This window comes from Chelonia mydas, chromosome 3 (assembly GCF_015237465.2).
Source record: "Chelonia mydas isolate rCheMyd1 chromosome 3, rCheMyd1.pri.v2, whole genome shotgun sequence".
Classification (NCBI taxonomy): Eukaryota; Metazoa; Chordata; order Testudines; family Cheloniidae; genus Chelonia; species Chelonia mydas.
This window is the reverse complement of record NC_057851.1, coordinates 193,248,915-193,264,444: the sequence shown is the minus strand read 5'-3', so window position 1 is coordinate 193,264,444 and position 15,530 is coordinate 193,248,915. Positions and strand designations below refer to the sequence as shown.

General features: G+C 41.3%; 1 protein-coding gene across 1 annotated transcript in view; it reads right to left on the bottom strand.

Moving 5' to 3' along the window:
* Nucleotides 1–568: 568 nt before the first annotated feature.
* Nucleotides 569–15,530, bottom strand: part of JAG1 (jagged canonical Notch ligand 1) — a 35,908-nt gene continuing 20,946 nt past the window's right edge. Inside the window, exons 6-26 of the mRNA XM_037896135.2 lie at nt 13,314–13,444; nt 12,931–13,050; nt 12,346–12,459; nt 11,652–11,765; nt 10,690–10,803; nt 10,231–10,277; nt 9,556–9,729; nt 8,980–9,130; nt 8,461–8,625; nt 7,870–7,983; nt 7,013–7,126; nt 6,812–6,925; nt 6,569–6,685; nt 6,032–6,059; nt 5,827–5,912; nt 4,798–4,911; nt 4,494–4,603; nt 4,179–4,412; nt 3,726–3,857; nt 3,122–3,272; nt 569–2,386 (exon numbers count right to left, since the gene is read on the bottom strand). Of these exons, the coding sequence (XP_037752063.1) occupies nt 1,929–2,386; nt 3,122–3,272; nt 3,726–3,857; nt 4,179–4,412; nt 4,494–4,603; nt 4,798–4,911; nt 5,827–5,912; nt 6,032–6,059; nt 6,569–6,685; nt 6,812–6,925; nt 7,013–7,126; nt 7,870–7,983; nt 8,461–8,625; nt 8,980–9,130; nt 9,556–9,729; nt 10,231–10,277; nt 10,690–10,803; nt 11,652–11,765; nt 12,346–12,459; nt 12,931–13,050; nt 13,314–13,444 (2,902 nt within the window). The 3' untranslated portion in view covers nt 569–1,928. The remainder of the gene's footprint in view (nt 2,387–3,121; nt 3,273–3,725; nt 3,858–4,178; nt 4,413–4,493; nt 4,604–4,797; nt 4,912–5,826; nt 5,913–6,031; nt 6,060–6,568; nt 6,686–6,811; nt 6,926–7,012; nt 7,127–7,869; nt 7,984–8,460; nt 8,626–8,979; nt 9,131–9,555; nt 9,730–10,230; nt 10,278–10,689; nt 10,804–11,651; nt 11,766–12,345; nt 12,460–12,930; nt 13,051–13,313; nt 13,445–15,530) is intronic.

Here is a 15,530-nt window from a genome sequence, read left to right as displayed (position 1 = left end):
CTGGCTGAGCTGTTCCATGGCCCATGTGAAGTGAGCTTGTGGTGCAAGCCCAACTGCTTACATCACAACCCACCATTGCCAACACCTAAGAGCCCAAGGCTATGATGGGCATGCCTCTCTTCACCCCTTCAGGGAGTCTCACAACTGCAGTGCATGAAAGCTTACAACACAGTAGACTTAAGCAGCCTAGGCCTGATTTAAAGCCCACTGAAAACCAGTGGGAGTCTTTCTATAGATTTCAATAGTGTTTGATCAGGCCCTTGAGTACATAGCTCATCTATCCTTTCTCTCACTAGCTTATCACTGGCCATCACTATGGACTAATAAACCTTTGGGGTGACAAAGCTAGCTGGAAGTGCCTCACTGAAGCTTAATAACCGCCACGCTGTTTCATGTTTTCATACAAAAAGTTTAATAAATATTACTTTTTAAGATTTATTGCCAGGAACAAAAACACATCAAAGATGCATTTTCATGTTCATATAACACTAATGTCACAAGGTATCTTCATGATCTCACTGGTTAACCAATGAGACTACTAGGTTTATAAGCCTTTTTGATCTTAACATTGTAATAGCACTTTGATTTCCTCACTTGTTAAGGCGGGCAGTGTAATCTATGGCAAATCTACACAGTGATCTTACTGGACATTCTACTGTTCAAGTATTCAACAACTAGCTTATTAGAATACTCCCTAAATGCAGTAGATTACAAAAAAAATCAAATCTACAAGTGGTTCAGTATTACAATATTCATGGTGAAAAAAATCAGAATTTACAAAATGAGATTGCTGTGCTTCCAACTTCACACGCTAATTTGATATTTTAATTAATTACATGCAACCACTCACATTTCATCTACATAAGAGTTATAGCTCATTTTTGTTCCCTTAAACTGCTTTGTAGCAGATTATCTGCCTGTCACTCTTTTTCAAGTCTAAAGCAGCAAAAAAAAAATAAAAAATTAAAAAAAATATTGTTCTAATCTAAACTGCCTCAGTCAGTACTTACAAATAGTCTTAAAGTGATACTATGGAAGGTGTTTGAAACATTTGACATTGTACAAAAAAACAAAACCGTATCAAGGCATGAAAGCCTGTCCTATTGTTAAAAATAAACTATTTTTAGAACACCTTAATTTTGGCATATAGGCAACATGTAACAAGAAAATAAATTCAAAATAAAGAAGCCACAAGCTTACAATGCTATCAAAAACCTTCAACTCTAAACATACATATAAATAAAAAGGAATGATATTTAAGGCTCTTGATTATTAAGTTAATAAATCAAATATACACAGTGATTAATAAAAAAAGAATTATTTACATATCTATACAAACTTCTACTTTTAACACATTTTCCTCTTTAAATTCTTCATTTACCAGCAACTGCTGACATCAAGTCCCCTCCCACCCCAACAAAAATACAATAAAAAAATAAATAAACTTATTTTTTGATAGTTGCTGTGGTTCTGAGCTGCAAAGGCACTTTCAAATACAGAACTAGTTGTACGTCACCATAAAACCAATATACAAAAAACTCAGATTCAATAAATAAATAAAATGTATTTTCTATAAATGTATAAATCAGGACACATCTGGCAAAAAGAAAGTTGACACTAAAGAGGACCTAATAAGGCTATGCAATACCTTATGAAACATTTCCATGATGTATCAGCTACAGCTGAATTTACATTAGGGCACTTTTGACTAGTTTTGCATAGATGTGAAATGCAGCACTTGGTATTCCAGCCAACCACAGCAACTATCATTGCCAGTGTAAGCCAGCTTGTCAAAACTTAAATTAACACAGGGATTCTAAGTAAATAATAGCCTTAGACTCAAATATTACACAACAGTTTAAGAACTACAAGCTCTGAGTGCCTTATAATGATATTGAAAGGCCCTGCATGGCAGCACCCGCTGTCTGCTATACAATGTACTCCATCCTATTTAAACTTTGTGCACTTTCCAAGTCTCTGTTGTCTTGTTTGTTTGTCCAGTTCGGGTGTTTTGTCGGAGTGCTATTGGGGGGCTTTTCATCTCTGTCTACCAGCGTATACGCTGGCTGTTTGGCAAAGCGGCTCTTCGGCTGGTGCTTGTCCATGTCGTCTTCCTCCACCTCTGAGTTGTGTGTCCTTATTTTGGCGATTTTGGAGTTCTTGTTTTCATAGTCTTTGATGGGGACCGTGTTCGCGCCGTGTTTCTCAATGGGGTTCTTGATCTGATTCAGCTGCTCCCGCACGTTGTTTGTGGTGTTGTCATCAGATGCCGTATGAGTGTGGCTGCTCTGCTTTCTGCGTTTCCGAATGCACCAGAAGAAGGCAGTTACCAGGCAACAGATCCAAGCTACTGTTAAAACAGAGCTCAATAATGGCACCAAGAAATCTGGAAGACAGACGTGAGACCAATTAACCTCACCTGTAAAACGTTTCAGTTGAGACTCTCCCACAAAAATACCCTCTATACATAAGCCTTCTTTATAGAAGGAGGGTGACTGGAGATAACCTCCTAAACAACAAACTAAGTTCTTAGTGAGTGCTAAATTCACTTGAGTGCTGCTGACAAATAGCCCAGATCACAGTGGTAATGCAAGCTTCCCTGCACTGCCCTGCCAAAGACTGGATGGAACATCTCTTGGCCTGAGGGTAATTTGCTCCATACCCATTCAAATCCTTGGTCTCTCTGCTTAAGGCTGTCAACAAGAATGCCAAATTTCTGAAGGGTTTGTCATGGAGCAGGACTGTCCACTAGGATCTTGACTGAAACTACCCAATTCATTCCGTGTGGGGACAGTAACAGCCATCACATAGCAATACTTGTCACTATCAAAAGCCAGCAAATGGCACCTGGGTATTTTTTCCTTCCTTCTCCATGGTGCAGGCCATTTGGGGAAAGAGGGTAAAAAGGTGACAAGGGGATGACTTTAATGGCACTATTTTAGAGGAAAAGTAAAATCTCTTTTAGGACAGTTTGGCATAAAAACTTGAAGGCCAAGATTCAAGATTAGAAAGTTAAATAGTTTGAAACATTTGGCCCACTAAAACCAGTGCAAGTTGTACTGTAAGATGAAGCTGCCTCTTTACAAGAGATGAATTTTTGGAGTCTCAATTTAAAACTTACCTGTTTTATTTTTAACTGGTCGCCGCTGTACCCGGACTTCTGCAACAGCAGCAATTAGTGTGTTGTTTCCATCACGCTTACTAACAAGGTCAATAATTTTATCTGTGATTTCTTTGACGGGGTTTTCATCCTTTCCTATATCTTCAGCAGACTAAGACAAAAGGAGTCTAGTTAATATTGGATACCAAAACTATATCATCCATAACCAACCATCGCAAGCAAGCCTCTGCAATCAGTTGAGAGTTTTCCAGGAAAAAAAAAAAAAAAAAAAAGATTCAAAACAAGCTCATCTAGAGGCAGAGATCAATCAGGAAATAGAAGACATGAAGGGATGACTTCTAATTCTAACTGTTTTGCTACCTTAAACTATCAGAATTGCTATCAGATGTTAAACTTTCAAGCACATTATGTTACATCTAAAAGTAGGATACCCCTACCACTCTCGGAAGAAACTGCACTTGAAGCCATGGGAAGTGCTGATAAAGCCTAGAATTATGGTTTTCATTAAATCCATGTGTTACACATATCCACAACCTGGTTTTTTGTTTGGTTGGTTTTTTTGTTTTTTGTTTTTTTTTAAAGAGGGTATCAGAAGTATACTTACAATAGCAACATGGATTTCATTGTGTGCTAGGTGTGAAGGCTCACAGGTAATGTAGATAGAATATTCAACAGAAACATTCTTCAAAATATTCAGATTCCTCAAGTCACTGCAAATATGCTCAGTGGTAAGACCCTGAAAATACAAAAAAAACAAAAAACCAAAAACACACAAGTGAGAATTTGGACTGGAGGGGCTTCAAGTAGCATCTTCTGAAAAAGCACCGTATCCAAAAATCAGGAATTAGTAAAGATACCTAGATATGGCAGAGCTGAAAATCTGTGTATTGGTGACAGGGCAGGGATCGGGATCTATACTGCAGATTTCCATTGAAAGAAGTTAGAAGCTCTCCACAATATCTGACTTTCACAAATGAAAATCATTTGTTTTGTGCAATACTACATGGCAGCTTGCTTTCAGTAGTCTGAACAACATTTATATTACTATGTTACTTACTGAGACCATCAGCTCTTTGTTGAAGGTAAAAGTGATGTTGGCACAATTGTCCTGATAGTAAGAGTCCGAATTACATTTGGTCTTTATCGGTTGTTGATTTGAAGGCCAGCATACACCCACTCCAGAACAGGGATGTGTAAAGCAGTGGTCATCCTTAATAGGGACACAGGTGTGGCCAGCTGGGCACTCATGACCTTTGGCAGATATCAAGCAAGGTCTAGGACCACACCAAACCTAGAAAAGAATGAATTTTTATAGCACCGCTGTTTGCAATAGGGCTGAAAACAATGCAACCCAGATACAGTAAAAGCGTACCTTAGAGCATGCGACCTTTCCATTCCAACACTGACAGGTATTGCAGTCATCATCCCATTTAGCGCCATCAGGCATCACTCGCCCACTGTTAATACAAGGCCTTCCTGTAACTGAGAACAGAGATCAAATACAGTTAAGTGTTTTTAAAAACCCAAGAACTTGTCCTGTTGGATTTTCTAATCCCTGTGCCCAACTAGTATTTATGAACTTTCACATTCCTAAACATGCTCCTCCTACTAAAAGTTGCTAATATGCAAGTAAACTGGATCGGATACTGTTGCCTGTCACATGCTGCCTGGAATACCTTCTTGGCATCTTGAGCCACTGCGACCAGGTGGGCAGATGCAACGGTACCCATTAATTTCATCCACACATGTAGCTCCAAAGGCACAGGGTGATGACTGGCATTCGTTGATATCTGTGGTGGTGGAGAAGTTATATATATTTATAAACAGTATTATACATAAACAGGTGTGTGAGAGACAATCAGCTGGATTGAAAGTCTTTGTTTTTCCACAGTTCCCAGGGAGCTAGATTCTGATCTCCATTACCCCAGTTCAGTTCTGAAATAACTCCTAAAGTCACTGGCATTACACTAGATTTACACTATTCTAATGAAGATCAGAACCTGGCACTGCATAGCTATTTTAAGCTCTTAAAGGGCAAGGACACATTCTTTGTTACATAAACAAACCGGCTCACTTTTTCCTCTGACACAGTGCAGGTTAGCCCACATACTAAATACTTTGGCTGATGACCACTTTAAACCCCTTCCAGTTTTATTATTGCTATGAATAAGTCTATTTCCATGGCTATGTTATTAAAATAGGTCAGTGTCCTCTTACCTGTAATTATTAAATTACAGGGAAGTACTTATACCACCTCAGGGTCTGTAAGTGGATTATTAATTTACAAGTATTTTAATGAGCATGCTTCCTCCTCAAACAGAAAACTCTGCAGCATAAACACGTTCTAACTGGGAAGATTACGCTGAAGGACAGTCTAACCCCTCTGCTGAACCAAGACACATCCTTGGAAGTATTAGGCATATACTTAACCCAAATGGTTTTCAAGGGAATTTTCTCCCGTCCCCCGCCGCCCCCAATCTAGAGATCACAAATAGAGTCCTGTGCAGATACAAAATTTGTATCTGCATCCAAACCGCAAAAATGGTCCACAGATATCTGTGGATTTGCAGGGCTCTAATCATAAATGCCAGATATGGACAAGTGTTGCAGCTGGACTGATTTGCAGAGCAGAGTTAAAACTTTTGATTGTGCAGCACATTTTAAATAAGCATTTGTCAGATCAGCAAGAATCATAAAACACTTACTTATCCTGCAGTCTGGACCAGCAAAGCCTGGAGCACATTCACAGCGGTACCAGTTGTCTCCATCAACACAAGTTCCACTGTTGTAACTAAAAAAGGGTCAGACAGGAGAGCTTAGTTCACCAATATGCAAATCACTAGGAGTAATACAAAAAAACAGTTTAACGCAAAAAGATGAAGTGAAAGACACCCAGCTCACGTAACTTACCAAGGATGAGGACTGCAATCATTTGTATCTGCAAAGAGAAAATGACAGACATGAATATAAAAGCCATGGGCTAGTACAGCACTGCTGTCAGTGAAGATGTGCTGAATTTCCACAGTTCCTGAGCTACATATAGTTAGTTTAACTTTTAAAAAAATATGCTGAAATTCTCTGCTAAATTGATTCCAGGCTCCCACCACAAAATTTGTTAGCTACGCTGGGGAACACATGTACACAGGAAGAAATCCTTGTAAAGAATCTAACAGGAAGAAATGAGTGGAAGCAGACAGGGCTGCTGGTAGAAAAAGAATGTAGGAGAAAACAAGCCGACATCTGTCTCCACTTAGCTCATTTGCAACTTTCTCATGCCCAGGTCAAGGCTCTATCATAGAATGTCATTAAAAACAAAGATTCAGGTGATGCTAAAGCCTACATCAAACAGTTCTCCCTTCTGGTTTCCATCTCAAATCTCAGAGGGCAACAGGATGAGCTAATGTTCTCATCAGGCAACACTTTGGAAGAGCTCAAGCAGAGACTTACTCTGAGTGCAAGTAGGTCCTTCCCAGCCCTCTTTGCAGACACAAGTAAAAGAATCTCCACTGACGACACAGGTACCACCATTATGACAGGGATTTGGCAAGCAGCTGCTGTTTCTCGCTGCAACAGAAACAAGAGTTGATAAGGATTTGAAAGCCATTAACTTAAGTGCAGAGGGAGGGAGGGAGGGCTGAGCCCCAGATTGAGAGCATCATCTGCTCCCTGGAGGTTACAAAGCACACTTACCTATATTACAAGTGGCTCCTTCCCATCCGGCAGGGCACATGCACTTGAAAGTGTCCCCCTCATCATAGCACGTTCCTCCATTATTGCATGTAGCCTCATCACACTGGCTGTCACCTAGGAAGACCAAACCAGCCTTAGTTCCAGTGCTCTCGCAATGCAGGACAGCAAGTGGATGAAGACTTGTTAGATGCTAAGACTTACGGGAGTGGCAAGTTTTTCCTTTCCATCCATTTTTACATTCACAGAAGAAGTCGTTGACCAAATCTCTGCATGTCCCTCCATTGTGGCAAGGGTTTTTACTGCAGTCATTAATATCTGAAAGTATTGAGAGAGAAAATGAGCAAGAAGCGCATAGCATCTTTGGAGACACTTCATGCTTGACAGCAGCATGTTCTAGCCCTGGATTTGGCCCCAAATCTCTGTTGGGGATTATCTGCTTGCAGCTCTTAATCTGCGATCACTGATTTATTATGCTTACTCTGTACTGTGTCCCCACAGCTCATTGTTTCATGTCAGTAAACCTCTCTAGGTCCCCCAGCATAAAAGCCACCAGTGCTACTGAAAGGAATGAAGCCTAATTACACGGTTTGGGTGTCAGTCAAAGGCTAGCAGTTCTTCACAGGCTCTCCCCCCGTCTGCTGCCAAGACATGCAAAACGCAAGCGCCACATGCAGATAACGAACACAGTTTTGCTACTCTAGCAAGTACATTAATGCTTTCTGCTGGAGACTGTCTAGAGGGTTAGAGCACCAGAGCCAACTTCTAGTCTCCACTCTGCTGCTAACTTGGGCAAGCCCTTTGTGACTCAGCCCTACCCTATCCTCATCCCCAATTGTACTTACCTACCTAGCAAGTGTGTAATGAAGCTCTAACTCCCCAAGCATTAACAGCCCCAGCCCAAAACTCAAAAGATTTCCATTGACTTTAGGGGGCTTTGAATCATGCCTCAAGACTACAGGTGGTCATTGCACATTATAAAGTCTATACGTTCAGAGTTTCTCCTCCCCAACGCTGCTTCAGGATCTCTAGTCTTCATGGGAGTCGAGGATTTAACTTACTTGTTTCACAATAAATTCCTTCCCATCCATCACTACAAATACATTTGTAGGAGTTGATGCCATCAATGCAAGTACCACCATTTTTACATGGATTGCTTTCACAGTCATTGATATCTGTGAACAGATTGGAAGAAACTAGCTAAGTACAATTACTGGAGACTGTATAATTAAGCTTTGCCAGAAGGAACACCCCCCCGCACACACACACTTTTTAGAAACACCATTTGCGGATAAGGATTACAAGAAATAGCTGAAACAGACTAATAAACTGAAAAGCCAGCACGAGTTGCCCCAGTAATATTTTTCTAAAAGATACACACACTTTAACAGAGCTTTTAAAGGCAGCCAATAAACTCTGAGGTGAAATCCGGTATTAAACACTTCAGACCTTGTAAGCCTACATTTCGAGGCTAGAGGGTTTGTTGTAACACTTTCCCATAGGCCTAGGGAATTCCTGGCTGCCTCACCCAAGAGCAACATGCAAAGTTCCAGGGTTCACTGTGGCAGAGCAAACCCTTTAGTGGTCTCACAGGCTGGGATTTGCAAAAGGCAGATTCAGGATCAGAGAACAAAAACATTTTTAGTTCTTACTTTCATGGCAGTAGGTGCCAGTGAAGCCTTTGTTGCATTCGCAGGTGAATTTTCCACCTGCTTGGCTCTTGCACTTCCCATGGGGACCGCAGACATTTGAAGAAATATAACGAACTCCTTCGGGTGTGCTGTTAGAAGCCACAGCCACTGTACAGCTGTCAATTACTGCAGAAGAACAGAGAACGGGAAGTGATCTAGTCACATCTATCAAGTTACCAAGCAAGCTGGCTTCTCATCTCCTCAAAGTTACTACCCATGTTTTACTTCCAGAGCCTAACTGAACTTCACAGCAGGTTTTAAAGAACATATCTTACATCCAAGCATTGACCCTGTGCCAAATTCAGCTCTGGTGTACAAGAAACAGCTTCATTGAGTTCAGTGGAGCTACAAACATTTATTCCAAGGCTGAATTTGGCCTGCTGAGCCTTATTTTGGGAGAAGAGTTGAAAATGTTTTGGGGCACACATGCGCACGCACAACTCCCCCCCCCAGACCCCCGTGCGTGTACGTAACACATACCTTCACAAGGAGTAGTGCGACAGTGATCTTTCAGGTGGGAGCAGTTCTTTCCCTCGTAATCTTCAGGACAGTTACAGAAGTAATCTGTGTTCAGATTGAAGCACTGGGCTCCGTTCTGACAAGGGTTGGGCTCACAATAATCTATGTCCAACTGTAAACGACAGGGAAGGGGGGCGGGAAGAAAGTGAGCGAAACAAAGATTTGATTATTACTCTGTTCAGAGCTGCAAGCAGCAGACCCTGTGGAATCTGACCCTTTTATCTGCTCCCACTATTAACAGTGCATAATACAGAGTACAGTTATACATGCAGTGATTTCAACAGACAGCACTCGGATACTTAACAGCCACTGAAGGTTAACAGTGAGCATGCAACAAAACTTGACACGCGAACACTTGCAATCTGTTTAACTAAAAAATCTTCAGCAGCCATGAATTTTTCACAAGCATTTCTTTGGCAGACAGCTATACAACTACAGTATGGTTCACTGGATACAAGGTATTCAAGTGTGTGCAGACCTAGAAAGGGCTGATAGGAACTCCCGTAATCTGGGGGCTTGCATTTCAGCCAGGCTCACCTGACAGAGGTTTCCTGAGAAACCAGCAGGACATAGACACTGGAATCCATTGATTTCATCCTGACAGTGACCCCCATTCAAGCAAGGGTTGCTGGCACATTCATTGATGTCTTTCTCACAGTGATCTCCTGCGTAGCCAGGCGGACAGATACATCGATAACCATTAACCAAATCCTGCAAAGGAATATTCAAGTTTAAAAAAAAATTTTTTTTTTTTTAAAAGGCCTGAACTATATCACCCCTAACATGCCACCACTGTCTCAAAAACCTTAGTGCAAATTAAACACAGCAAGAGCATGTTTCTCAGGATGACACATTAAGCCAAAATTTAAAACAAAAGACACATTTACTGTGCAAGTATTATAATACTGTGTCTGTTTATTGCAAAGACTGTCACGGGTGGTGAAGATGTGTCATTTATTACACAGTTCTACAGTCCCCCTGCCCTGCTCCCCTAAAAAGGACACCCCTCCTCTGCCCCCCCCACCCCCCCCACTATAAGGAGCCGAATCCTCAACTAGTGTAACACGACCTAGCTACAGTGACTTCTGTGGAGACATGCTGATTTACATCTGTTGTGTATTTGCCCCATGTATTTTTCCTACATCTTTGGTATTCAGACTCAACTGCTTTGGTTTCAACATTTAATAACCATCTAAAATATGATCAACTCACCCGGCAGGATCCTCCATTCTGACATTGTCCAAGACAGTCATTAATATCTGCAATAAAATTAGGACACATTTAGAGGCAACTCACATTTACTCTAGACACTAGTTCAAGCGTCTCGAAAACTCTGGCTACATAAACCTTTTGTCAAATTTCCTGCATGCCTTCCTTGTGATAAGGTTATTATAATGGGTGGGGATCTTCAGCAATTCTTCTAGTACAGTTTGTGAAACTTCACACCATTGTTTTAGTCACCTTATCAGAACATAGCCACGTTAAAAGACTAATGAGTTTGATAAAACTGTATTTTCATTCCAGACAAGCTACTCCCTTTCTGAAAAGATCACTGGCTATAGGGGCTGCTTGCTTGAAGTTGAAAGTGGTGCTCAATTCAGTGGACTGTATAGTAACTTTCAGCTTTTAGCAGATCAAGGAGCTGGACGCAGAATGCCCCCAGATGCTTACTTATATCACAATTCTGGCCAGACCAGCCAGCAATGCAGTCACAATAGTAGCTGCCGATCAGGTTCCTGCAGGAGTTGGCATTGACACAAGGTTTGCCTTCACATTCATTCGCATCTGAAAGACAATTTGAACAGCAAAATGTTGAGCTGCAGATACAGTTGGGGGGGGGGGGGGTCTACATCTTGTTTTCATAGCAATAATCAGGAATTCATTCAAAGTTAGAAAGAGCCTCTAACCACCAGAGTGGACTAGGGAAACCTGAAGTGGAATAAAAGGCAATCAAACATTAGTCTCTGAAGTACCTTTTGATTTCTCTCTAATTACAGCATACTGGCTACACTAATTAATTGCTAGTTACCCAGCCACTCATTAAGAAAAAACTTAAAAAAGAAAAAAAACAAAAGACAACGGAGACTCAATCAAGCATTTCGGAGGAGCACTGCAGCTTGGTCACTGGGATTAGTATGTTGCATAAAGAATGCAGACAGCTCATTCTTCATGAGATCACCCACATTTTGGAACCCAGCTGTGAACTCCTTGGTCTGGAGGAGTTGACATGGCTGAAGAGATACAGCAACTTTCCCACAAGGCCAAAGGGAGGAGGAGTGGGGCAGAAACTCTCTAAAAAAACAAACCCTGGTTCATCTGCAGTTTAAATACCTACATAAGGCTTTGTTCGCTTAGTTGTGATAATTAGGTGTTTTCTGCAATAACTAGTGTGCATCGATAGTAAAAATGAACCAAGGAAGTCATTCTGACTTTAGTTTAGGCCTCAATTCTGCAAACATCTCTACACAAGCTGAACTTTAAGCACCTGAATAAGCCCGTTGACTTCAGTGGAGGGACCTGGGCTTATAGTCAAACGTGTGCCTAAGTGTTTGCAGGATCAGAGCTGCTAGTTGCGCAGTTTCTCCAGTAGCAGTTTTGTCGAAAAGTGTGAAATACAGCAAGTCAATATTTACCTAGCTGGCACGTTTTCCCAGTCCACTGAGGTGGGCAAATACACTTGAACCCATCAACGAGATCCTGGCAGGTGCCTCCATGACCACAGGGATTTGGAGAACAATCATCAATATCTGCAAATGAAGGGCAGGAATGGAAGGGAGAAACTTAGCTTTGTTACAAGATACCAAAGCTCTGGCACCCCACTGATAGAATTAGTCTGCAGCAGCCACCACTATGATCTGTCCATGAGGGAGGAGAGTAGGCTTTCCTTGAGCTTTTTGGCCTTATTCTCATTTAGATGAAGATCCTTTTAATTTACATCAGAGCAGCATGAAGGGGCGTAGTGTAAATGAAAGCTAGGCCTGCTCTCTTGAATTTATCGTAGGCTCTAGAAGCAAAGTTTTGGCAAGCTGTTAAAATAGTAATTAGTGGTCTTGAGATACATAAAGCATGGAGTTTAAGACAGTTTGTTCTAATTATTTTCCTGAATGTATTAATAGCCCCACTAATAGCAGTTCAACATCAGAAGAAATGACTTAAAACCAATGCAAAAATTGCAAGAGGTATTAGCAAGCTTCCTGGAAGCGTAGGTTTGCTTCCTGGACAAATGCAGTGGTTACAAGTAAGTTTCGTAATATTTAGGAAGAAATACCTCTTACTACAATATGTGGTTTCGTGTTTTTTTTTTTAAATTCCTAAAGAATCACTTACTAAGAGTGCACGTTGGTCCAGCCCAGCCAGGCATGCACACACACTCAAATCCGGTAGAAGTTTCTAAGCAGCTTCCTCCATTGTGGCAAGGATCAGAAAGGCAGGCGTGTTCCGCTGCACCAAACACACAACCACATCAGTTCTGGGACAGCCCAACAGCACCACCAGTAACCACACCACCACTCCCTCTGCAGATTTCCACGCCTGGACCACCACACAAGACACCACTATCTTATTCTCATTAGCACCCTTTGGTTTTACACAGCATCAAGCAGGCAGGAAATCATCTTTCATGCTAAGCTGACCTGATCAGCATACCGTGACTTATATCTGCTTGGGTTAGAGCCAATTTAGCTCTCCTACCAACTCCGGCGCTCCTTAACAAGAGAGCTACAGAAGTCATCAAAAGTTAGACAGAGTCTGATTAAGGAGATACCAGTCATTCACCATGGAACAACTGTGAGCTCCTCAGATATCCTTTGCCAACATTAGTAACAGTATTAAAAATGCCAGCTTCCCAGACAAGGTGTGCAAAATAGCCACGAAATGCTAGATTGCAATTCGCAGCTGTGCCAAAGCACTTACCGATTTCACAGTTCTGTCCTGAGTAGCCCTCGGGGCAGGAACACTGATACTTGTCAGGCCCAGTGTTGCTGCAGGTACCACCATTCAAACAAGGCGGGTGAGTCCCACAGTAGTTAAGATCTGTAAGAAGAGGAGCACCCGAATACAAGGCTTGAACAACGAGGGGTTTGTGCTGTTACTCTAGATACTTTATAGAACGTATCTACACACAAAAGCGGGCCAGGACAGAGGAAAGATAAGTGTGTATGTTAACAACCAATGCATGGCAGAAACACAAAAAGGACAAAAAAAACCACCACGTTTCTGGATGCTTTCCCTCGACACTAAGTCCAACAGCATTAAAATTCAAGTTTTACACTTGGCTATCTACAAGATTAGCATACCTTTATCACAGAGCTGACCACCCCAGTTGGTTTCACAGAGGCATTGCCATGGTTCAATGCAAGTGCCATGGACACATCCTGGGTGCGGAATGCACTTATCACAGTACTGGCCTTGCCATCCGTACTGACACCTTAATAAAAACAGAACAGGGAAACAAAACTTGGAATTACTTCCAGAGAGCACAAGGGACTGCAGAACTCCAAGGTTTTAAGATAGATGGGGGGGGAGGTGGAGGGGTGGGTGGGGGAGGGGAGGAGGAAACTATTCAAGGTTTGTTTCATGGTTTCTTGTAAACAAACATTTTAGCCGTTTTGCCAAGGTCTCTAAAGCCGGCCTGCTCACAAAAGAATAACTGTTCTGAGAGAAGCAGCATGGGGCCATTCATCACAATAATACTCTATTCTGAGGCTCATACAAACGAGGCAAAGAGGGTGGGTGCGTGCAACAAATCAATCTCTGGACTTTGACAGAATGGATTATACATTTAAAAAAAGTCAGGGGAAACAATGGTTATCTGGAGAGCCTCATGAATGCAAGGTTCCAGGCATTCGAGCTACACGGTGTGTGCAGGAAGACAAACAAACCAAGCCATAAACACCAACTCAGAGCCCATTGCAAGGCAAGTCATAAAGCACTAAGCAAGTCATCTCAATCTTAGAGGAAGTTACCTTTAGTCTCTGCTAGACTGTGGTAGAAGACTTTGTATAAAGTTATATAACATGCATGATAATGGGATTTTTAAAAAGGCTCCCATAATTTGGTGTTTGGTCAAAAAACCCTCCCTTTCCATGTACTTCAGAGCTAGTGTTTACACTTGGCGGGGGGAGAATATCTAGCCACTTCGCATTCAGGTCTAAATTAGTTTTATCTACTGTCTAGAGTATGGATTTTAAAATATAAGCATTACTAATCTTCAAACTACAGAGATTCGTTTGATTTTAAAAAGGGTAGAAGAAGAAATCTTTACTGTGCAAAAGTAAGACATTTTCTTCAATGTGAGTGCACTTCAGACTTTCAACAGTTCTATTTTTCATAGGAATTAAAATATATTGGGAATTGAGGGGTTTAAGTGTGAAGTCAAGGGTCTAACTAAAGTAATGTATTTCATTAATGGGGCCTGGCGGTAAGTGATCAGCAGCAATTATTCACTAAGCCGTCACTAAATTATGAAAATAAACCTTGTGAGGCCATCAGGTAGGCTTTCAGTTTTCAAAAAAAGCTGTTCTCTGACCAGGAAATTCATCTCATGGGAAAAGCTAGAGGGCTCTATGTGATGGCTCATCACCCACAGCTAGTGGTAAGTTTAACTCCCCTTTCTAAAAATCCTCCTAATTAATTTTTTCCACAGCTATTTCAACAGCAGCCTGTTCAAAGCCCATGTGAAACACGATGTTCCTATGTGTCCAACTTGCAGAAGTTTCTTTGTGAGCAAAGGACACCAAAAAATGGAAAGGGGGGGGGTGGGAAGAGACAGTCTTTCCCCAACAACTCATGAAAAAGTCTTTCCATTTACAGAAAGTGAGAAGGATGCAAAAAAAGACCAAATTTAGGATCTGAACCTGCAAAATTCCATTGAATCCAGTGCCAATACTCATATGCATGCAACTTTATATCCAAGTATGTGCAAGAGAACACCTTAGTTTTATAAACATTTGCATCCCTTACACACTTCCACTCCCTGCTAGGAAATTGAGGCAAATCATTGAAAATCTTTACTCCTGCTTTAGTTAAACAAAAGCTACAGCAACGAACTTTTTAAAGAGGCTAGAGATCTGACTTCCATTTTGAAGGACAGGCCCAAAGCCAACAAAGAAGAGCAACAGGAATTTTCTATTAATTCCAAGACAGAAATCCATTAAGTTATTTTCATTTAATAACAGGCATGGAGCAGTTTCTCATGAGAAATGTGAAGTGCCTTTGCTTGTATAATGATTCATGAGTAAGTTTGGTTTTGTTGGCAGCTCTGTGTTGAAAAGATTGACTCTCAAAGGGGGAAAGATATTTTAAGTATGTTTGCAAGTCATCTATTACACCAGCCCCCAGAGAAGCCTCTGCTGGGACATTTTTAAATTCGGTTGCATTTACAACACAGCCTATATGACTCATCAAAACTTCAGAGGAAAAAAAAAAATCAAATCTTATTTCTGTGTTCACTTGAAAAGATACGAGTCTCCCTTGGCAAGCAGAAGTTATCTGAGAGCGCCAGAAGGACAGCA